Source organism: Anopheles merus, chromosome 2R (genome assembly GCF_017562075.2).
Source record: "Anopheles merus strain MAF chromosome 2R, AmerM5.1, whole genome shotgun sequence".
Classification (NCBI taxonomy): domain Eukaryota; kingdom Metazoa; phylum Arthropoda; class Insecta; order Diptera; family Culicidae; genus Anopheles; species Anopheles merus.
In genome coordinates this window covers 48,381,274-48,405,546 of record NC_054082.1, presented here as the reverse complement: position 1 = coordinate 48,405,546, position 24,273 = coordinate 48,381,274, and the positions used below count along the sequence as shown (strand labels likewise).

At 40.9% G+C, this 24,273-nt stretch overlaps 1 protein-coding gene, 1 long non-coding RNA gene and 1 pseudogene across 3 annotated transcripts in view; 1 reads left to right on the top strand and 2 right to left on the bottom strand.

Moving 5' to 3' along the window:
• Positions 1-5,914: 5,914 nt before the first annotated feature.
• Positions 5,915-24,273, bottom strand: part of LOC121588893 — a 56,494-nt gene continuing 38,135 nt past the window's right edge. The window contains exons 6-11 of one of the 2 annotated variants that reach the window (XM_041907330.1): positions 17,158-17,185; positions 15,121-15,205; positions 14,822-15,028; positions 8,763-9,191; positions 8,298-8,423; positions 5,915-8,204 (exon numbers count right to left, since the gene is read on the bottom strand). In XM_041907330.1, coding sequence (XP_041763264.1) covers positions 8,995-9,191; positions 14,822-15,028; positions 15,121-15,205; positions 17,158-17,185 — 517 coding nt within the window. In that variant the 3' untranslated portion in view covers positions 5,915-8,204; positions 8,298-8,423; positions 8,763-8,994. Of the gene's footprint in view, positions 8,424-8,762; positions 9,192-14,821; positions 15,029-15,120; positions 15,206-17,157; positions 17,186-24,273 lie in introns of both variants that reach the window. The other variant, XM_041907329.1, reaches the window with a different exon arrangement.
• On the bottom strand, positions 18,096-20,130 carry LOC121588892 (annotated as a pseudogene).
• Positions 20,907-22,491, top strand: LOC121588895. The gene is made up of 3 exons (XR_006004241.1): positions 20,907-21,922; positions 22,022-22,191; positions 22,265-22,491. It is a non-coding gene; the product is annotated as an uncharacterized LOC121588895 (long non-coding RNA).

Below are 24,273 nucleotides of genomic sequence, written 5' to 3'. Positions count from 1 at the left end.
TTGCTAAAAGTTGTGCGAACAAGTGTAAAAAATGTCTAGCTCCGTAAATATGTGGAACCCGTCCGAATTGCACAAGCGCGTAACGTGTGTTATGATGGTTCGTGCCGGCCATACGAATGCCGAAATTCGGAAGGCGGCGATGTGTTCGCTGAACACCGTAAAACAATACGCGTACAGCTCGAGGAGTGTGGTGAAGACGTTGATAGTATTATTATTAGTATTATTAGTCGGATTGTGTGCGGACCGACGCGTTCCTGGCCGGATTGCAGCAGCGGGCGACGGCCGATTCCGGCGTCGACATCCGGGCCCTGGCGCGAGACGTTGGCGTGGCCCCGAGCATCGTCAAGGTGGCGTTAAATGAGACCTGCGGTACGCGTCGTACCGTGGTGAAGCCGTGGATTGAGACGGTGGTCAATGGGCGGCCGTACGTTTGGCAGCAGGACTCTGCACCATGCCATACGGCCTTAAAAACTGCCAATTTCGACCGATACACCAGCACCGACGTTTGGCCACCCAGCTCCCCTGACCTTAATCCTATGGATTACTTTGTGTGGGGCACAGTTGAGCGGGACATCAACAGGGCGTCCTGCAATACCAAAGCGAAGCTGGTGGCCAGAATAAAGGCCGTGTTTGCGGCCATCCCCAGGAACATGGTTGTCCGGGCTGGCGCGCGGTTCCGGAAGCGGCTGCAGGCGGCCATCGACGCGGAGGGGGGGTACTTTGAACAAAAAATGCGGCAAACATGGTTAGCTAAAATTTGTAGAAAAAAAATTCTTTTTAATATTTAACATAAATTTGATAAAAATTCCTTTCCTATTCCCTCAAAAACTGTCAAATTTATCTCGAACACCCTGTATATAGATGACATAGATATTCCACATAGTCATAGATGACATAATTGGTACACTCGCCCTGCATTATATTATCCTCGAGACTTGTTAGTTAAGCCTGCTGCTTCGATTTGGCTAAACAATATGATGGGACTTTCCAGACGGGGAAGGATGATAATAATGCTTAATAAATCATGTCCGGCGAGTATGGTGCGTCTTACGACGGTCAATCTGAGATGGAAATGGTTGGAAACATGTTTTGATACGTCTTCTCCCGTTGAAATGATCTCTTATTATTTTGGAAATAACAATTTATCTGGCAATTTTATCAGATTGTTTAAGCCTAAGCTATTCATAACACATATGCAGTTTTGTACTCATCAAGGTGCTGATTTACATTAAGCAAGCTTTTAATTCATTTTTCTAATCACAACAACATGCTTTGTGATATGTTTTGCAGCCATCTCTTGGCCAGTCACTTGGTTATGGCCTTTACTGTCGGTGGTCATTACGATAGTCATGGGAGATATGCGGTGCGTGCAAGTGGTTCCAAGAAACAAAATGAGCATGCTTTTTCGCTCAAATGTTTTACTGTTCTACCCAACAGACCATCAAAGCAGACAGAGCGAGAAAGCATGCTCATTTGCATTATGTTGTTTGGGAACATTTGCCAAGTATGTTTCAAGAATGTCGTGATTATCATAGGGAGAAAATGTCATGATCCAGTGACTGACCAAGAGTTGGGTGCTACAAAAAATGTAACCAAGCATGTGATGGTCGCACCAACTGTTTGAGTCTCACTCCTGATCATCACAGTTGTGTATTAGTGATGGGTCACCGGAATCGCACATACGGCTCGGAATCGCTTCCGAGCATTGCTACTCTGGCTCCGATTCCGAAGAATTCAAACCGCTGATTCCGCCCGGAGCCGTCGGAGCCGTCCGGAGCCGTTGGAGCCGTTGGAGCTGTCGGAGCCGTCCGGAGTCGTTAGTCGGCAGCTGGAGCCGGTCGGAGCCGTCGTAGCAGTTGGAGCCGACGGAGCCGGTTGGAGCCGACGGAGCCGGTTGGAGCCGTCGGAGCCGACGGAGCCGACGGAGCCGTCCGGAGCCGGTCGGAGCCGTCGTAGTCGTTGGAACCGTTGGGCTGTCGGTGCCGTCGAAGCCGACGGAGCCAGTTGGAGCCTTCGGAGTCGTTGTAATAGTCGGAAGTAGTGTTGGCCGTTCCGGTCCGAACCTAGTAAAAAAGTTCCGTTCTTTATGTAGGCCGTTCCGTTCCGATCCTTTATACAAAATCGTTCCGTTCCGTTCTTTTCGTTCTTTCCGTTCTTTTCGTTCATTCCGTTCCGTTCCGTTCATTCCGTTCATTCCGTTCCGTTCCGTTCATTTCGTTCTTTGCGTTCATTCCGTTCTTTCCGTTCATTCCGTTCCGTTCAATTCGTTCTTTCCATTCACTCCGTTCCGGTCTTTGCCGCTTCAATATTGTCAGCAAGGTGCTATCGTTCGTACGTTCCGTTCTTTGAAAAAACCGGCTTTGTCCGGCTGTTGCTTGCTGCATGCAAGATAACTGTTCACTCTTTCTCGTACACAGTATGTGTTGCCTGTGCACTCTCCCATGCTCACAGGAATATTCATCGCACTTCGTCGCGTATCGTTTATAAAAATCGTGATAAGCGAGACCAAAAATGTTATTTGGTGTTATGGTGCAATTTGTAACATCTATTATACTTTTTGTTATAATTTAGCTTATCCTAACCAGACAAATAATTATTATAAAATTTAAATCTGTACTCATATGGCAGAACGGGTTGGAAGAGATGTATTATAATATGCGATTATGAACAACGAAAAATAAAATGTATTTATTTATTATGCCACGATATCCACTTGATCTTGGCACTCGGCATGATTCCAATATTTAGCCATTCGATTCGAAGCATTCTGTTCCATTCGACAACCGTTTGAGTGCCGTGATGTTGTAAACGATTTATGTGAAAAAAAAAACTATTTGTTTCAAATAGTAAGTGAATTCAAATAATTAGTCAATCTCGTGATACAATCGTCAACTCGTACCACTCAATAACATCGGCATGGGTAAAAGCCTCGAATGGATCGTGCCCCCATACGCTGGGATGATTATCCTGCTATGGGCATTTAAGTTACTGATAGCCAAGCCTATTAGTGGTACAGAAAGGCTTTGACCGAAAATGGTCGTCGCATCTAAAAAGTTTAAAAATGCTAGATAATAAATGCATGCTTTATATTAGCACAGCTGGTACAGCTTCCTGGACATCAGGTTGAACCCATCTGGATTTGGTGATTTCAGAATGATGATTTAAGAAACGCCTTTTCATATCCTGTCTCAAGTAATACCCCTCCCCCCCCCCCCCCCCCTGGATGACAGTTTTGCTTCTAAGCCCTGGGTCAGTTCGTTTGCACGCCAGGTTCACGTTCCGTTCTTTTTGAAAAATGAACTAGTTCCGTTCCGTTCCTTTTTTTTAACGAAATTCCCAACACTAGTCGGAAGTATTCTGAAGCGCTTTAATCAGCGATATCAGCGATAATTTCATTTTAAAAAAACAACTCACGAGTAAAAACGGGTTTTCTTCACTTATTGCTCTGACATTTTTTTGTATGTTTTTTTTTTCAAAAATAAAGTAAAAAATAATTGTTTGCTCCGTATAAATATTTTATTTTATCAAACCCACCTCCCGTTATAGTTCTATTGCACTTTGACATCGTGCGCAAATATTTATTATGAAAAATATGTTATAATGGTGCCACCCGAAAGTCGTATTTGCCTCAACAGGTTGCTCATCCCTGCCCACTAATCGAATCCTAAATATAGAGAACGTGTTAAAAACAATAATTATATTTTCCATTAACTACAAAAAAATTCAGAGCAATAAATGAAGAAGACTCTTTTTTTACTCGTGAGCTGTTTTTGAAAATGAAATTATCGCTGATATCGGGAAATTAAAGCGCTTCAGAATACTTCCGACTATTACAACGACTCCGACGGCTCCAACTGGCTCCGTCGGTTACGACGGCTCCGACGGCTCCGATGGCTCGGCACGACCCCGGATGACTCCGACGACTCCGGACGGCTCCGACAACTCCAACGGTTCCAACGGCCCTGGCTGCCGAGCAGCGGCTCCATCAGTTCCGACGGCTCCGACCGGTGCCGGCCGCCGACTAGTGGCTCCGGACGGCTCCATACGGCTCCGAGGTCGGAGTTTAGCACCTAACTTCCGGAACCGCTTCCAATTTTGGCGGAGTCATTCGGAAGCGATTCCGGATTTTTGTTGAATTTACCCATCACTATTGTGTATGTGAGATGACTTGACCTTCGTCATGAGTGTTGAAGTGACAGAAACAGTGACATTTGCTAGCACTGTTTACAGCCCGGAAAGGCCACTGTTCATGATTATGCTTGCGAGGGTATTAATCTCAGCTTGTCAGTCAGGCTGCGCTCTGGCACCAATCGAACACGACATCCGACTCGAACAAACCCATATAAACATATGGAGGTGCACTGTCAGACACAAACAAACAAACAAGACAAACATGTCAAATCCCATACATTTTTCATGTTCGATGTCGTGTTCGATTGGTGCTAGAGCGCCGGGTCAGAGTATCGCGTTTGTCTCAAGCACTGACATGTGGTGTTCGGCACCATTGCACTTTCATTGAGTATCAGCAATGAGCATCAAGCTACCACAGATATGTTTATTGTTGTCGGTGGTGATCATTACGCGATGCTCATGACATTTTGCAGCAATGTTTATATCTCAACTCTGGATGGTCTTGAAGAAAATCGATGCTAAAATATACAAATTTTTTAGATAAACTTACCCGTTAGTGATGTTTTGGCGCATAATTTGCTATTACCGTATAGATTTTCATATTTTCCACTCACTCAAAAAAAAAACTTATGGGTTTTTTTCTGCTAATTTATAACTTGGGTTTATTTCACAAAATAGAGGGGCAGTCAATTGTTATAGCATACTAACAAACTAATGGGAGCATGTTATTTGAACACAACCAACTGAGAACTTGTTGGGGATGGATGACATTTTGTTCCTATTCTACGTACGCTTTGTAGAAATGAAAATAAATGGTTGTGAATATAGTTTGTCCTGTTCGTACTACACTTACAACGAGGAGTGCATTACAGCCCAGTGAGCTAGATAGCAAGTTTGAAAGTTTCCACTGCAGGCAATTGGGGTGTTATTGAGAGTAAAATGAGCCATCCGCAGCGCATAAGGGCGTGATGGGCAAAACACATTGGCTAATTCAACGAATTTACGGTTCAACCATGGGAAGGGTGTAAGAACGGTAAGGGGGTTTGGAATGGGGAAGGAGTGCGACGTCTTCTTTACATGCCACGCTGCTCAACAGCGCCGTGTGTTCTAAAGAAGTGCAAAATGGGCATTAAAATGGAGGGTGTGCAGGAGTAATCCGTTTTCATTGGTTTCATCAAAGTTTATCAAAGTTTTATCGTTCTTAAAACATACTGCTTTATTGCACACCTTTCCTCCGCCCGGCACGGTGGCTTCCAAAGGCTAAGAAATTGTTTTGATTTTTTAAGGTTTCTTCTTCCCGAATATCCAGTATGGATAAGAGCACCGGAATCTGTACTGGGACATCGATGATTAGTGTGTACGTGTATGTGCTAGTACAAGACATCTTACAAACATCAAGTGTTAACGACAATCAACAAACCCTATCGCCTAACCTTACTCCGATCGTCCAGCGATCGTTTTAGGGGCTTGATCACGCGGGATCTCTAGCACGGAAAGGGGAACGCACACTTGCTCATTTTCTTCTCTTTTCTGTTACAATGAATGCTTATAATTGAGCTCGCTTCCTCTGCAGGCAAATATATAAATCTATGGGTGGTTTAAGTAGCGTTACTGCTGTTTATGTGGTTAATGGGCTTTAATGTGGCATATACGATTGGGCTGCACTTTATTGATGCGTCACGTACCCGCTACCGTCTAGCGATCTGGTTTCTTTAAAAGGTCGATAAGTTTTAAACATCGATTGAAACATGCCTAAAACATTTACAATTACCTTTGTGTTTGCTAATTATACAGTGTTCTACACTTAAATGTCCATACGAGAGGGATTTTGTTCGTTTCCTTTCATTCGCATCGCCTAATGGTTGCCACCAGGCACGACGACTACACACAAAAGTACACACATACCTCTTGTCATGATTGTATTGTAATCTACATTGTCAACGTATTTCTTTTGTTATGCTGCATATCACACCGTGTATTTTGTTGATTAGGCTTACATGCATTTGGTTGGATGGTACGGTAGCGGCTGGTTTCCAGCGCACTTGCTCCTGGTATATGGCTCTCCATGGTTTTGGTGACACATTTACCTAGGCTAGTTGTAATGCTACTGTAATACGTTCCTTCTGTAGGACTTCTAAATCGACGCTGCTCCTATATATACTGGAATAGCGTCTCTAACAACTATTATTGTTTCTGGGTCTTTGAGCTGAATTGTCAGAGCTTGGAGCTTGATTATGTGAGTGAGCTGGATGCTCTCTGTATGTTGCCCGTTTTCCTAGCAATAATTACCCGACGCATTTTGCATTCGCGATCGCAATAAAAATGGTACTCAAAAATGATTTCCGATCTACCACGTTCGGAGTTTAGTGGATTGCTAGGTTCTACCCGTATTTTGTGTGTGTATTTTGTTTAAATATAATCTTAAATAAGCTGCTGGCTATCTCTTGCTAGCTCGACACATCCCTAGGTTGTCTATGACCTATTTAGGAGCGGGGGGAGGGGACTGATTTTCGGGAGTATATTGTATTGTTCGGGGTTAAAATATACTACGCGATTGGCGAAGACTGATGGCCTCATCCCAATCGGAGGACAGCAGTCTTCTGGTGCACGTTAGCATGTCTACACATTTTTGAAAACACTGCATCTAATGAAACTTACATATATCTCGAACTGACACATTGCTTGCATAGCTTGGTTATTTTTCTTTCTTTGTTAGTTGAAAAAGCGCTACCAGCGCCTGCTTGCCAGTCTTACTAAAGTATGTGTGTGGGAGTGTTTGTTTACAAATCTTCAATTATTACATCCCGATCGATGCATGTAAGTGTGTGTTTTAAATTTGCACTTTGCTTCTCGTTTCCCAAGTTATGAATTAATGTTATCCACTGCAATGGATTGCGGTCTGCTCGGTCCGGTCGAAGGCTGGACAGGCACCGGCCTATGTTAAGTTAGTGTAGAATTAAGCTTTACCACAAATTGTCTGACATAAGGACGCGCTTGCGTGGCGTATCTCCTTACGCATCCGTACGAACTAGCTGCTAGGAGTAGGTAGTAGGTAAGGTAACGATCTCACAAAAAACAGGTAGAAAGAATGAATTGGTCGTTGGATTTGTTGTACGCGTTGTTCGTCGATCTGCTTCATAAGCATTTCATTCCACCCAGCAACATCGCTTAACTCTAAACTCATCACACTAGACAAATCTCCCCGCGGGCAGTGCATTACACCGCCATTCTGAGAGAGTGAACTAATGGTAAATAATGATTTCTTTGTAAGTGTATTTCTCTTATAAAAATCATCTCATCTCATCAGCAACAATGTTTAAATCTTTATCTTCGGTAGAACGCTCTATTGCAGAGTTTCGCAAAAACGGGAATATTTCAAGAGTGGTAAATAATATGTCGAATCCTATCCACGTCAGGGTGAAGGGAGTCATTTAAATCTACTTTTGATTTGTTTCTCCACTTTTCTACGTTTTATCTCGTATGTGATTCGTTTACGCCCAACGGTTTTGCATATAGAATGTTGCTATTATTTGAATGCTAAGTATCAAATGATCGTTTGCATCTTTTATTAATACTTCTAGACAGGAATTATCTAATTGTTTTTTGGGAAGGCAATACTGTTTTATTTTAAATTTAGATACTTTTTGGATTCGGTGTTATATTTCTTCAAAATTTATTACAAACCGTTCGCGTCTTCAAATACGCTGTTTGATTTTGACGTTTTCTTCTTCTTCTTCTTCTTATTCATAAATCCCGCTAAGCCTTACAATTCCCGTTGCGTTGTGATGTGATGGAGTGTCGCAACGTATTTGCACACGGTGAGATGAACGGGAAGTGCAGGCAGTAACATCAATCATTATCACTCCATCATACATACACTCAATAACTGTTGTACGAAACACGACACCGAGTCAAGGATGTCTACACGATACACCGATTCTGTTCACCCTATAGAATGACATTACAAGCATATACAGTCTACGTGGGACAATAGGCTCTGCAGGTTCGTGTGGAGTGGTTTTAAACATGGCCACTATTCCCTCCCTACTTTGCTTCCTCCTTCTCCGACAAAGCTACAATGATAAGATTTGCAGTTACGAACGACATAACTTCATTGGTGATTATCGCTCATCCTTGTTCTAACATTCGATCGAATTTGGTAGTACCTTTACGTGGGCCGTTGGTATCATGTGATTGTGTACTTTGTTACATACATTTGGCAGTACTAACTACACGCTATCGGTGGATACATTGAAACTGGGCACCAGAAATGTGTTATTGTTGTGAGTAAGCTGCAAGGGAAGATAAGGGTGAATATTAGGATGAGCAACAGACAGAGGTTCGAGTTACGCAAAATTGTATGCAACACAGAAATGCAAAACAGTGCCAAAAGTGCATTATTCCATTAACAGTTTATGATAATTAAATTAAGTTTGTATGGTTTTTTGTTGTCAAAGTCAAGAATAATTCATTTGGTATCCATCGGTGTTTCATACTGTGCTGAATGATTTTTAAACACTTTATCTTAAGAAGATAAAGCTGCTTAAGAGTGCTTTTTCAACTGAAAAAGGGTTAAAATGTGAATAGGCCCGTGATACACTATTAACAGTGTTTTAGACAATTCTACGTACCTTTTCACCCCCTCTAATAGGCAATATGGGTAGTTTGGGAACATGGAGAATCCTTGTTTATTTTTGTTGATGTACATCTAACTGAACACACTGTAAAACATCTGGTTCATATACTATTAATGACAGATCCATGTGGGAAAGATGCTAGATGCTGCCTGGACTGGGGGCATTCGACGTTAGACGAGCTCACGTCTAGCAATCTTTTCTGTCGCAAAGATGCTCGGAAATGAGCTTAAAATATGAAATCTCCACAGTCCATCGCATAGTCAAAGTCTTCACCGCCGACGTCCTCGATGCCGTGGAAATCGAATGGCCCGATGTCGGTGTGGTAAATTCCGCCGGCGCACGGTGTTTCTATCATGTTGGTACAGTGAGTCGTCGGTAGGGCGTGTAGAGTAATCGAATCCTCGCACTGCGACCAGGTTAGTGCTGGAGAGATTCAAAAGCAAGAGAATGGGAGCGAATGAGATGGATAGTTGAGATAGTTTGATTAATTACAATTTTATTATTTTAAATAATACAAATTTATTGGTATAAATATATTATTTGAATACATAATTGGTTTTAGAACTTATCCAAAAATTAGAGGGTTTGCACTTCTTCAATATTCCTAAAGCCTATATACTACCATGAACCCATGACGGGCATGTTGTTCAGTGGTACGAGTTGACGACTGTACCACCAGACCGGCGTTATGGGTTTAAGCCAATTAGACCGTGCCCCCATACATAGGACTGACTATCCTGGTAACAATAAGTCACTGAAAGCTAAGCTCACTTCACTAGTGGGTACAAAGGCAGGCCTTGACCGACAACGGTTGTTGTGCCAAAGAAGAAAAGAAGAAAGAAGATATACTACCAAGATTCGGACAATCCTGCAACAGTTTGTATGATATTTGCACTTTTCATTTTGTATTATGTTCGATGTATAATTAATTGCAGAATAACTTTATGAACTTAGGCTATGAAATAAACCCAAAAAACAAACAAACAAACAGAAAACAAACAGTAAGATTGATATGTGTGGAAAGTCTCTTGAGATAATTTTAGTTTTATTTAATATATTTAAATTTGAGTATGACGACATGTGATTTTAGTTTTACTTATTTTATAAAAATCACGCACAAATGAGAGGTGACTTTGTTTATTCACATTCACGTTAAATAACTCATTTCAATGTTCATGGATGGATGGAAGTTGGAAGATTGAGACGATTGAGCCCAAAGTTGACCTACATATGCGATGTTAAGTTGACTATAAAATGAACTTCACAATTTCTATTAAGGAAATACGATAAAATCATCTGAAACAGTGACAAATTCGGTGCGAATGTAAAAGATTTATTTCTGTTGTGCAGCTATTGTTTTTGTACTTTTTTGTTCATCAGACTCAATAAATCAGCTAATATTTGTCAAAGTTTTGTGATTGATGAAGTTGAATGCAGACGAGTCGCTCTAACTTGAGGTACTCGTAATACCACAATAAAAGAGAAAAGACGCAAACAAGAAAGAAAACCCCCTTATCCATTTTCACGTAATCCCGCTCTATCGGTTTCAAATGGAATCAAGCAGGAAAAAAACGTGTAAAAAGTTTTCTAATAAATTTGTCAATCATAGGCACTGAACAGTATCGTTCCTACGGAGTGTTCAGTTTGAATTTTCTCTCTGTCCGTGCTTTGGATCATGTAGACAGTATGCGATTGAGTAAAACACCCGAACAAAAATCCTTGATCCACGTTTCTTTGTCGTCCTTCTTTACTGTCTCTCTAGGGAAAACCACATTTTAGCTCAAAATCCGGAGCGTTTTTTTAAAACTAGGCTGCTCTTGAATCCTGTTTCTTGCAGGCTACAAAAAGCAGGTTACCTCCATTTGAAATCTCGAGGGTTGTTGTTAAGAGGCCCATTTTAGTGGACCAGTGGGATCAATCGGCCGGTAAGTCTATCTGAGCATATCAATTAGCCGGTTAAACATTCATCGGTATCGTTATCGTTGCAATTTGATCCATTTGTTTTATGTGACTGTAAATTTGCCTAACCTTGGTCCGATTTGCGTTTGATCTATTCCGATCTTCCGTACAATGTGTTCACAAAACATTAAACATGACCATTTATTGCACTAAAAAAGGAAATACAGTAACAATCAATGCGGGAATAGGTCACCGAGAGGAATGAAATCCTTCGCATGTAAAACGATTGTTGGTGTGCCAGATTAATCAAACTTTGGGTATACTTGTTGTGCTCTCCGGTCGGGTAATATGTCTTGATGGATCTACGCCTTCTTTGCACAATCTTTACGATCTCATCTTCCCATTTATGAACTGCTCACCACCTTTCGTAGATTGTTAATATAAAAAAAACAACAACAACATTGCCAAAGGAGTGTAATCAAAGTCAACCCATGAAACATGATAATCATCATCACCGTCATCATCCCCATCATCCACATCATGTTGATCGGGGGTTTCTTCTATTCTTCCACTCATCCTTCAGATCTTATCCTTCGGTTGCGTGCTCTGCCTCATTTGCACTTGCGTGTGCCATAAGCCGGAGACAGTGAAAGACTTGAGACATAGAAACACATTAGAATGCGGGAAAAACGTGTCTATGCTGAGTTTCCTCCTCTTGTTGTTTGTAGCGTTGTCATCGTCAGCGGATCACCATAATCGCTTCGCGGTTTCATCACCATTGCATTTTATCACGCAGTTTTCGAGTGGGTGATGTTGGTGGTGTGAGCAAAGTTTTGAGCTCTTCATCGTTGCGAAGGATTTGGCGAGTGAGGCTGCGGAGCGCTGCTTTAGGGTAAAACTTTTTTTCACCTCCTTTAGCGTGGATGAAACTGGAACAAAGACCACACGTGGCTGGTAGGATAGAAAATGCCGCAAGGAGTAGGTCGGACACCGTTGTGTCTTAGAATAGGAAAGAATAGAGGTAAAAACAATAATGAGAAACAGTCTGTTTTTATCATGTTTGTTACGAAATCTACTCCCATTTGTTTTTCTTTTCTTGCTCTTCTCAATCGCATGATGCGCGAACCTCTCATCGGCTCATCGCACAAAAAACAACAATATTCCAGGAAACACGGGCTGAGGGGTATTAAGCAGCCTATAGCTTCGTTCGATGATTAATATGCTGCTTTCTGCCACTAATTGCACGAACAGTGGATGTGTGTCCGTTGGTCGCCGCTGCAAGAAGATTCATGATGCGGTTCGAAAAGTTTGGTGCACTAGCCTGGTGCTGAGGATGGTCGGAATTCAATCAAACTTTCCTTTCTGTTCGACTGACAACTTGCCGTCCGAATGGCAAAAGTAAGAAATGTGTCGGTGCAAACGGTGCCGGAAGCATGGAGGAAAAGTTTTCGGTTAGTTAATCCAACGGATTTCGGGACAGTGGATGGCATTAGCTTCATTTTCATCAATAGCAAAAATTGACGGTGCGTGAAATGATACCGAGCGGACAAACATTAATTCAGATTGACTTGTTATTAACGCGCGGCAATGTAATTACTAGGGTGCAGCATTTATTATTATTATTATTATTATTATTTATTTAATCTTCAACGGGCCGTATGGCCTAATTAAGATGTAACAGTTCAATTTAAAAAAAAAAAATAGCAAAAATAAGATTTGCATCGCAATTCACTGCGGCCACGGCAAAAGCCGGAGACGTTCCTTGAAGCACTGAGTTGAGATGTCGAAGTCGAAGCAATCCGAGACAGTGTTGAAGACAGCCGACATGCGGAACATAGGGTCAGACCGACCAGCACTGGAACGGGGTTGAGCGAGCCGTAGAGTTTTTCTAGACCTAAGTGTTCGGGATGGTGCCTAGATATTGACTCGATGCAACAAAGGCGATGAGTCGATAGAGCCATTTAGCAATCCAGCGATGAAAGAGCACTGTGCATTGCGTCTTCTAACCGAAAGAGGTTCAAGGCCTAGAAGACGGCACCGCGCAGCATACGGAGGAAGATTATTGCGATCCTGCCAGGGAAGTAGGCGTAGGGCATATCTCGTGAGCTTACGTTGAATCGCTTCCAGTCGAGCAATTGAAGAAGCGGTAGTTGGGCTCCAGACTACGCACGAATATTCCAGAACCGAACGATTTGTTTCTTAAATCGGAGGAACGTTCTTATTGTTGGGTGTGTTGGGTGTGATTTTCTTGATTGAGCAAGGATGTAAGTTATTTTAAAAGTGGAAAAAATGGATACTAGTAGCTGATCTTGCGGCATTTTTAAGGAGATTAAAATGATTCTTTAAAATAGTGGAAATTGAAGACTATGTTCACTTGCCTGAATTCTATTTCATTTTTGTCTACTTGCACTGTTCTGACTGTTTTTCCTAATGCAGCACGAAAAACCTTAATTTGATTTTATCTTACCTTTTAAAATGGCACCAAATTTTATTTTACTTTAATGTTATATCGCCAGAACATTTCATTAATGTTGTTTTTCATTATTTTAATACATCTTTAAGTTCCACTGTATATGTTACATCAAGCCAAATTGTTACATACATATCAATAGATCAAGTGAAAACAAAGGTTCAATCTTATTTTTCCGCAATCTTTCCTCATTGGTTAAATTTATCCTTTATTTTCAGCAATGGACATGTGTTTTTATTATCTATAGCTATTATTTGCTTTATACGTAAAGCTGTGAAAATCGAGCGAATCGGGTATTCATAAAAAGCGTTCTTTTAATAAAAATCAATATCTTCTGAATTAAAAAAAATCGATATTGATAGCACAAACTCTGCACTGATTGACAGTTATTGCCATGTCACTAGAGAACAAGCAAGGCAGTTATTTTCGATGCGTCAAATGTTTGCATTAATTTTTGTACATCCATTGGGATGATTTACGCAATTTCTTTTGCCTGGTTCGATCAAAATTTCAACGAGTGAATACATAAAAAAATATTAGACCTTTCGTGTATGTGTTTTTTCCTCTTTCGCCAGGAGCGTTGATTTGGCTGTTTTGTTGATTGAACGAGCTCTTTCGGAAGTACTCTACACCACAGTTCAATATGTTTCTGCTCGTGGGCAATATGGGTTGCTCGTGTTCCACGGGCAATTCCACTTTCCAATCAGTTTGTTTTTTTTTTTTTACTCTGTGCACAAGAAAACAAATTGATGTGATTTGTAGAAAGATGAAGGTTTTGTAGTCCTGGCATAAGAGCAGGAGCATCATTCATCATCATCACCCATATGTTTTGCTTTTGATCAAACGATGTTTCAATTTTTATGACGATTGGAATAAGGATTGACTGTGAGCGGGAGCAAACAGCCCGTGAAGAAACAACGGACTACTGAAGGTAGTTCGATCGAGAGAGAATATAAGCATCACGAATTCAATTTACTTTCTTTTCTGTGGTAGAAATCAATTTTCATACATCGATGACTTTGATACGATGGGTCGTGATCGCCACGATGTGGGCCTGTGCTGACCTAGGAAGGCTAAATCCGCTTTTGCGAACGGAAACGCTTTTGAAGGTGTGCTTTTGTGGTCGTCTAGCGCTGGCCGGATTCTAGGTTAGCTGTTGTTGCTCAATTGAGTGACAAATCGATTTAATACGAAGGAATGGATGCATTATTTGTGATGGATGTGTAGGTGAATAAGCAATAGGGAGAATTCTATTATATTTCCCAGATAAAACAGTGCACATAAGAGTTTTAGACAAGCTTCATAAAAAATCGTCACCTAAAGATATAAATGGAGCCTAGAATTATAGAATTTAAGTCAACATATAGTTTTCGGGTTTAAACAGTTTAAAATAACAGTTTGGTCACACACTTGTATTTTTGGATAGTATTTTTTTAGAGGCAAACTTTTCAAGGTAGAATTGATTATATGACTATAAGTTACAACAGTGTAATACTGGGTGCTTGTTATGTGAATGATCTGTTATGTCTAAATATTTAACTATGCAAACAAGATGCTAAGATATTTAAGTATGCAAGTATTTTAGTATTTTTAATTGGTCCAGTTAATTTTTTTTAAGATATCAACGAACACGATGACCTAGACAGCCTATATGGCGTACAATAAAATCAAATTGGATACTTACCACCGCTCCAGATACCATTGGGTAGGGTCGCCCAACCCCAACCATGGCCCCAGGGCAGAGCACAAGCCAGCGATCCTTTTGGATCGGTCGTATCCTGTGCGTTTTTCTTGATGATTGCAACTGCTGCCTCACCCTTCACCTTGGTCGTGTTATGTTCGATTGTATGGCGATTTTTCCGCCGGGCAGACACTTCTGAGCTGGTTGCAGCTGTAAGTATTGCAAAAAAGGAAAAACAAATATCATTGAGCATCAGTAGGACCAAGCGATGGTATCTGGGGACCCTATTAGGCGCAACTCACGTCGTATCCGTACAATAGGTCTTCGTAAAACGCCCATCAGATGTGGTTTATCGACAACCAGCTCAATTTGTGGTGGTGGGGGAAGCTGCACAAAAAACCAACCATAATACGCATTAATGTATACATGAAGATGAGATGTGAAAGGAATTTTAGTACGGTTAAAGTCATCCATAATTGACACAAAAAAAACTCTATTATTTAGTGAAAAATCCAGAATGAAGATAAGGAGGATGAGTAATATCAAAACGATAGCGTGTTTTCATTAACTTCAATTGCAAAATTAGACAACCGTTGAAAATAAGGTTTGAAATGGAAAACAGTAACCTAGGTAGAGTGTTTGGAAAACAACAAAAACCCGGACTGATACGAAAGATAAAGGAAAAATTCAATTTGGAATTAACGAAGATTGGTGCTACGAACCTATGAGCGTAGTTGAACCTATTAGTGGATAAAAGGGAAAGAAATGGGCGGAAAGAATGTAGGTTTGGGTCAGCTACTGGGTGTGCTTTCCATTTAAGGCATTCGCTTCGAAAAGTTGAATGCTTTATCAAAAAAAACCAGTTCGACTTGCAAGTAAATCCTGATTACGTGCGTACTTTCCCGTGCTTTTTCCATTGTTGAATCGTTTACCAAGGATACAAATAAGGTGAAACGACCAAGTAATGGTAAAAGCTGGTATCTGGTTACATCAAATCGTATTTTCCACTTTTTTGTATTAGCCACATTACGAGTATACCATCTCCAATAAACCCATCAACCAGTATCAGTATCTTCGCGAGGGGAGTGTTTTTTGTGTTTAATCCTTTGCTAAAGTGTTTTTTTTTGTAAAGATGAAAGACGGTGTAGTTATGCGTGTATATAAGAATACCTTAAGAGTATTAAATGAACGGTTTGAAAAGTGAAAACAAATAGTGAGTTGAAGTTTTGATCATAACCTTTGTTGGTCACTTCAAAAAGGGACAGAGCACGCGGATAGTTTGAAAATTATGAAAAATAAGCTTTATGATGATACCATATATAACTTAATAAGTAGTTTTGGTGGTATAATTATTAGTTTTGGTGGTATAAAGTAGTTTTGGTGGAATAATTTCATGTAAAATATCAACAAGAAGGGTATTAATATATATTACATTAAAAAAACAAAAAGTTGAGTGTGGATTAATTTAAAACACATTGAAACTAAACAAGCTGAATTAACAATACTAGTGCTTATTTCGTTTGATACCAAAAACCATATAATCTTTTAGTGAAGGAAGTAAAATGTAGTTAAACAATGCTCTTAACTTTAAGATTCTTTGTTACATCACCTTTAGAAATAGCTACCCTCGTAGCTAGATAAAATAAAATAAATTTTGTGGTATTCAATTCGATGCTGTGCAGCACGGTTCTGTAGTAACTCGTTCCGTGTATCTACTAAAGGAAATCCTAGTAGTCTACTTTGCACAGAGATTTTGGACCGAGATTAGTAATGATTCAAAAAAGGCCAGAACAAACTACCGTACAACTACGCTATGCGGTAGAACTATTAGTGGTGAGTTCAACCAAAATTGAATCTGATGCTGGAAAGGCAGATCGATGAAGCGTCAAGTGTACGAATGTTGGAATTGAATGAAACGAAATAGATTTATTCGAAATGAAGCGTGATGGCCTTCTTGATCTCTCTTTTTCCGTTTTATGAGGTGATTTGGCATGTACCTTTAACTGGATTAGTACACTTTTGGAAGCTATCTCATCCAATTGTTCACGGTGAAGGTTAACCGAGAGTTCAGAGATTATGTGAACTATCATACAATTCATACGAGTAAATACAACACGGTCGATAGTGTGACAGTAAGGTTTTTGTAGCGAATTATCAGCTTTGGACAAGAGCTTTCCAACGAGGAAAAAACATCGACTTGAGTCGACACTTTATCGTTAATGGTAGAATAATTATTAGAAGTAGAAAGCAGTCGTAGAACCGTTTGCCAAGATTATCTGATATGAAAATCTGGAATAAAATTAAAACGAAATAATATTTAAAATAGCTTTCAAACTTACCGTCTTTGTGATGGCAGCAATCCAGTCGCTGTGAAAACAAGATAGGAAAGATGCGATGAGTGAAATAAGATGCCGATTCCGAGTACGGATAATGTAGCGGCACAGACATGGCTACATGGGAGTAAAAGCGAGGAGCAAAATGGGCAAAGGGAAAGTCAACAAAGCTGGTTTGATTTTTCACCAGATTCATTGCTTGGCCATTCCCGCTGGCGGTGCGGCGGTTTAGCGAAGAGGAAACTTTGGGACCAAAAACTGTTTACCCGAGACAAAATGGATTTCTTGTCGTCTTGGATTTCTTGTCGAAAAAGTTAAGATGACTAGTTTGAAGAACAACGACAGTAGCTTTGCGAAATGTTCGGGGAAAGATGAACCTAGGAAAGGACGGACACTTTCCAATCCGATGCGGGCGATGGATTTTGATGAATATTTGTGCAATATTCAACCGTTCGGATTTTCATCAAAATCCAAAATGCGTGGAAAAATCTTTTTAAAATCTATTCAACATCGTCTTTTGGTCCGAGTATAGGTACAGTATGGCCAAAATTTAATTTTTGCTTTATTTCGTAACTCGTATCGCTCAACCTCGCTACTAGGTATTCGTGGTGAACACATCTCACGTTTATTTGGGGGCTGTTGCATGAATGAAAACTAACCCATACAACTTTCGCTGCACTACAAGCTGCCAAGGATAAAATTTCAATTTATATTCAACACGACGTGTTTCTAGCACGTGCCTCAACATGGACGCACGTGCTACGACCCCGATCCACTTCCGGTGGTGTGTGTGTGTGTGTGTGTGTGTGTGTGTGTGTGTGTGTGTGTGTGTGGTGTGTGTGTGTGTGTGTGTGTGTGTGTGTGTGTGTGTGTGTGTGTGTGATTGTGTGTTTATTTTTGGACACCGTCACTTAAAAACACTTTTACTAAAAATACAGAACAATAATGGGCTCATTATGCGGATGCATGAACACTTCCCAGCTAGCAGGTAGTGCGATGTGTTCGATCCTGGGAGTCTCTCTCACTGGACTCTCGGTTCGTTTTCGAAGAAGCTTAGCAGAAGGGTAAACACGGAATAGCTGAACTGTAGCACGGCCCAGCAAGTAGTGAGGGACATGTCGTAGACGCTGCCACAACTGATGCGCAGCTCGTGCTCGGCCCGGGTCATCACGATGAGTATGCTGGACCGGATGCGTCGGCAGCGCGGAAGAAGGGCCCCGATACGGGGCGCAAGTAGTCCGTCCACTGGGAGCTGTACAAGCGAAACTTGATTGCATGCACCTGTAAAATGTGGAAAGTTGTATTCCGGGATAGCGAAAGCTCCCGCACAGCACACGTACCTGAATCTTGAGCAAATCACACAACCCACCGAAATTGAGCATATTTAGGCATGCGGTCAACGCAGCAAGAATACTGTACAGATGCTGATCTCCTTCGCTGGAGATGACCATCTGGCAGCCGGCAAACGTAATGAGCGAGAAATCGGCAACGAGATTTAGTAGCAGATAAAGCTTCAAATTGTTGCGCAGTGTGCTGATCTGTCCCAGCAGTCGCTGATGCTCGATAACGCAAGTGTCGATCCTTCGTTTTAGCCCATCCCAGTAATGCTTCCGTGCGGAAGCGGCAAACGTATTGCATTGGGCAAACACCTGCTCAAAATCTTGTCCCAACCAGTAGAACTCAAGCGTTAGGGCACTTAGCAACGTAGACACGATCATTATTGTGTGAATGAACATCAATGACATAAGCGTCATTGCCAGTGGGTACAGCAGCACATTTACACTGTCCAGCAGCGACAGCTCGAACACCGCCAACGGGCTGCAGTTCCTTAGGAGGTTGATCCAAAAAAATACTTGCGCTATGTTCTGCAGATAGAACAGCCACAGATACCGGTTGACACGGTCCATTAGAGCTTTGCGAGCTGCGCTCTGTCTGTGAATAGTACACTGACGATGCTGTAGAAACTTGACTGTTCCGGTTAGATCGCGACGGAAGGCGGCCAGCGACAACCAAATCACGATACACATGGCCCCAGTCATTGTGACGAAGCTCATAGTGAAGCTTCTCTCCGTAAAGACGCCTTTTACTGAGGCTAGCACCATGGCAGCTATGGCGGTAATTTCGTACCCAACGGCAAACACAATCAGCGTCATTTTCAGCCAGGTTGCGTTTAGTTTCACATCCCACGCAAAAAATCCGATGAACCGATCCATACCGTTGACGATCACGAACTGGCCACCATCGGCGATGCGTTGAATGTGAACCTTTGCTAGATGCACCAAAGCGGGCATGGTGTGGTGGCTCTTGTTATTTGACACAGATTAACCGATCCTTCCAATGGTCTAAATTCCGGCGCTACTTGCGAGCGAATGAACGTGCTGGTTCAATGTTTTGATGGGGATGTTACTGTGACAGCGAAATTATATTGCCTGCGCGCGGTGCAAAGTTCCAAGCAAGTGTGAGAAAAGTCACATTTAGCTACGAGCAACTTTTGACTTTCGTTCCAAGTTTGAATTGGATAATTGTGACCGAGCGCATCGAAACTCAACCTGGTGGCAGATTGATCAGATAGGGGAAATTAAAACTTTTCCGTTTCTCGATTGACCTTATAGGCGGAGTGAGTGACAGTCGTAACACGAGAACGACAAACTCAACCGACTTCGAACTGCTGGAAGTTAATTGCTTCTCCACCCTGTGCGCTCCATAGCTTTCATGTGCGTCACGTCAGCATTGTAAGGACGTTGACAATGTGAGGAACCCAACAGCAGGAGGTATGTTATTAAATTTTGTCGTATCTATTACGTATTGCTAGCCCTAAATCGTTGTCCTGTTGAATCCTTGCTTGCTTGGCAAGTTATAATGTGCAAAAAGGATTAATACATTTCTTCCGAGAAAAGAAAACCTTATTTTACTAAGAGTCAAAGTTACTGCGGTAGCAAGCTGGGTTTTAAATGTGGTTGATTGAAGATTCCACGAAGGATACAACCGTGGCAACCTATCCATTTTAAATGTGACTTTGAACAGTTATAATCTAGCCCAGGATTATATTATTGATATAATCCAGCAATATGATTACATTTTACTTTTTTGTTAAGGTAACTTAAGTTAATTCTGTGGCAGTGTTTTAATCAACTAAATACCTTTTAATCATACCTTCATAGATTTTTTTTCTTTAGAAGTTCATGTTTAACATATTCGTGTAAATTGCTAACGATCTCTATTGCTCTCTCTCTTCATTAGCACATATGTTATTCTTACACACATACACACACAAATACACACACAAATATACACATATACACACTCACAAATACACACATACACACACACACACACACACACACACACACACACACACACACACACACACACACACACACACACACACACACACACACACACACACACACACACACACACACACACACACACACACACACACACACACAAAACACACACACACACACACACACACAAATACACACACACACACAAATACACACACAAATACACACATCATGAGATAACAATCACACACGAAAAATGCACGTAGGGAGCTTTGATTGAGTTTGTTATCACGGCTGCATGGTAAGTTTAATCGTTTTGTTTCGCAATTCATCCGTGGAAAAGAGAATGGCTTTTATCGTCTATTTTCAAGCTGAACATTTAGCTCATCATGAAGCAGAGCCATGTCAATTCACTATTCCCTGGCTACCTAGCAGCTAGGTCATCGTGCAAATAGCAATCGAAGTTTGCCCGGCACCATCATCGTTTGTATTTACAGCGTGCAAAGTATTGTTTTTGCGCTCCAATTTTCGCATATTTGTTTCCATCGTCACCAATGGCGATACCGAACCCAGGGTGTCATCTCCAACGGCGAGGTTATTTGTTTGGCTTGTTTGCCGTCCTGAAATGACAACGCTGCCCGACGAACATGTTATCGCTAATTTATGTCAACAAATTCGTCCGGTCCCTGCTGCGTCACGAAGCAAATCCCCTTCGGAACCTCGTCGGCGCAAAACTCAAACATCGATCGCACACTGACTGGGCGAAGCTTCCTGATTGCGCCTAGTGGGTTGTAACCTCCATTGTATTGTTAGAAGATTTTTCCGTTCGTAGCCTCGCCAGAAATGCTTCATCGTGAACTGAGGAGGTTTCAATGCAGGCCACTGTTTGTTAAAAGACATTTCATACACGCAGGTATATCGTATGGAAATTAATCTACGCTTGGGCACTTGGAGCTTAGGTGTTAAGAGAGAGAGATTTAACATTGGCATACATTTTTCCAACAGCTACCTATCGACCAGGTGGCTGTTTCAGTCATGCTACAGTACAGTACAGTGCTACAGCATAGCATTCGCCGGGTTGAATTAGAGTCAGTTTGCACAGGATGCGATGAATATTTAGTTTCGCATCCGACGTTTCCGTTTCGCAAGTTTTGTTTGCGTAGGACGCGTTGTTACTAGGAAAATGGCTATTTATATTGAGCGAGAGAGAAAGAAAACGTCAAAAGATGTAGTAGACTATGCGTTTAGCAAACGGTTGCTGATGCTGGTTTGAGCTGAACGATACGATTTCGTTCGGCAACAACACCGTCAGCAGTTCAACAAGTCAGAGATGCGTGTGCAGCGCTGAAGGGATTGACTTAACGTTTGTAAATTGCAGGAGAAAAGCTTTTTGTTTAAAGAGTCGAAGATGATTGAATGAAACATTTTTGTTTTTCTATTTTTTATGCAGGTTGAGAGACAGTAGATTTGATGAAAGGTTGTATGTGAGTTTTAAACAGTACGGTAGAAGAAAAGTTCACAAACCAGCCAAAAACTCAAAAACTTTTATTTCATTTAATTAAAATTCATTAATTTATTTAAAGTTTAAATCAAATGATAGTGGTTGAGCCATTTGAAACAGCACACGAAAGGGTCATTATGACAATATAACGTATGAAATGCTTCCACAGATAACGGATGGCAACGACGGAGACAGTGGGAAGGCAAATACAAACAAATATAAGCAAGCAAATCGGGTGCATCGATAGAGGATGTAAGTAGGCCATCAATAAAACAGACAATGACTTAAAGTTTGTAACTCAAACAGTTGTAAACTTGTTTCATAGGGCGGCACATGTGTGTGATGAAACATTCGTAGAAAAGCTACTCTTGTGAGATTTCTTTGGACATTCTCAATTCTAGTACATCCCCCAATACTAGAAAGAATCTATACAATACTAGCATATTCGAAAATTGGACGTACCAGAGAACAATAGAGAGTCCTTAAGCGAGTAGGATTCCTAAAATCGGACAGTGTCCGAAGAATGAACTTCAGGGTTTGATAGGCTTTCGCTAAAAGATCATCCAATTGTTGTTTGAAATTTATGCGGGAAATTTATAACACGAGACACAGACACATTTAAGAGCTTGTAAATAAAACAAATAGTACAACGAGCATGAGAGAAAGAAATAATTGTGCATTTATCAGGACGGAGGCTTTGAAAATTGGTGGAACACCATCTGACAAATACGTCCAGGTAAAGTTAAGTTAGGTAAGGTAAAGACAAATAAGTGCAGGTGTTCAAACGAAGAGACAAATAAAAATGTTTTAATATCGTCCGCATAGAAAAGATGGCCATCCAGAGGTAATACATCACACATATCATGGCTTAATCACATATCACATCATCATTTAAGCCATGAAATAAAAGATGCCTCAAATCCGAGTAATTTTGCTAACAGTGTGTTGTATACTATCAAAAGCAGCTCTAAAGTCTTTGTGTATTGTGGCCAGTTGTTAATATGCATCAAAATTATGAAATATTTTAAACACAAAGCACATGAGACTAGTTGAAGTTGATCAGTTCGTCACATAGGGGTTTCCACGATTGATTGGTCAGTTCCCATATTTTTTTAAGCTCGTCCCACGATTTATTCATCGTATCCCATAAATTTTTGGTTCGTTCCCATAATTTATTGGTATCGTCCGATTGGCTATCAGTAAAATTGGACCCAAAAATTCAGCGAAACGGTCAAAAAATCGTGAGAACGCACGGAAAAAATATGGGAATCAACCAAAAATTGATGGCATCCAATTAATAAATTGTGGCAAACCCTGAATAATATGGAAGTTCATGCTTATAGCGGAACTACAACTATGAAACAAACAAGGATAAATACTTAACTTGAAGGCCTTAACTATAGCACATGTTTAATTAACGCCTCTGTAGATAGAAATGGAATTTTTGCAACCCTTTTTTAACGCCGGGACAAACCAACAAAATACCTGACGACAATGAAAGGTTAAAAATCTTTACAAGGTACCAGTGTATCCATGCAATGCACTATTACAGAGGCAGGAATACCATCAGGACCAGGGCAGTAAGATTTGATTTTGCTTTGATAAAGCTTGTTCAACCATTTCATTAACAACAACTATGCTTTAAAAACTTTAAACGCTTTCGGGAGTATGGGTGAGGGTATTTACCAAGAGATTAGGGTTATCAATAGGCTCTTCAAACATATTGGACAAATGTGTGGCAAAAAGTTCGCAGATGTCAGCATTATTGTTGGTAGTCTGAGAATCTAGGTATATTTCGTTCCGTAACGCATTACATTTCCTGCGAACCTTAACAAACCGCCAAAACGCAGATGGATCTGAACGAAAGCGCAATGGCAAGTACATACATATACGACATATACGAGCCCTATTCTATAACCGATGGGTCGATGCTGCATATTTGAATAAACGCTGATTATGGATGGTTGGATTACGACAATAAACAAATGGATACCTTTTTCTATCCTGTTTCAGACGGCGAAGGGTACGATCAGACCGACAGGGTTTAGAAGTAGAGCGGAAAACAGAAGTGCAAGAAAGAAGAGCAGAAGTTATTATAGAATAAAAAAAAAACAAACAGCAAACAGCGGCAAAAGAGTTGGTAAACACCAGGTCTAGATAATGATTCATCTAGTTAACCAATGACCATGCAATGAAGGCCGGTTGGATGTAAAATTACAAGGTGTTCACCATCAGTGCTTAAATATGGCAGAATATATACCACCCCATCCTATAGATGCAATCGCGAAATTGATAGACGTATCCTAAGTGTTTCGAGAGCGGATTGATTGGTGT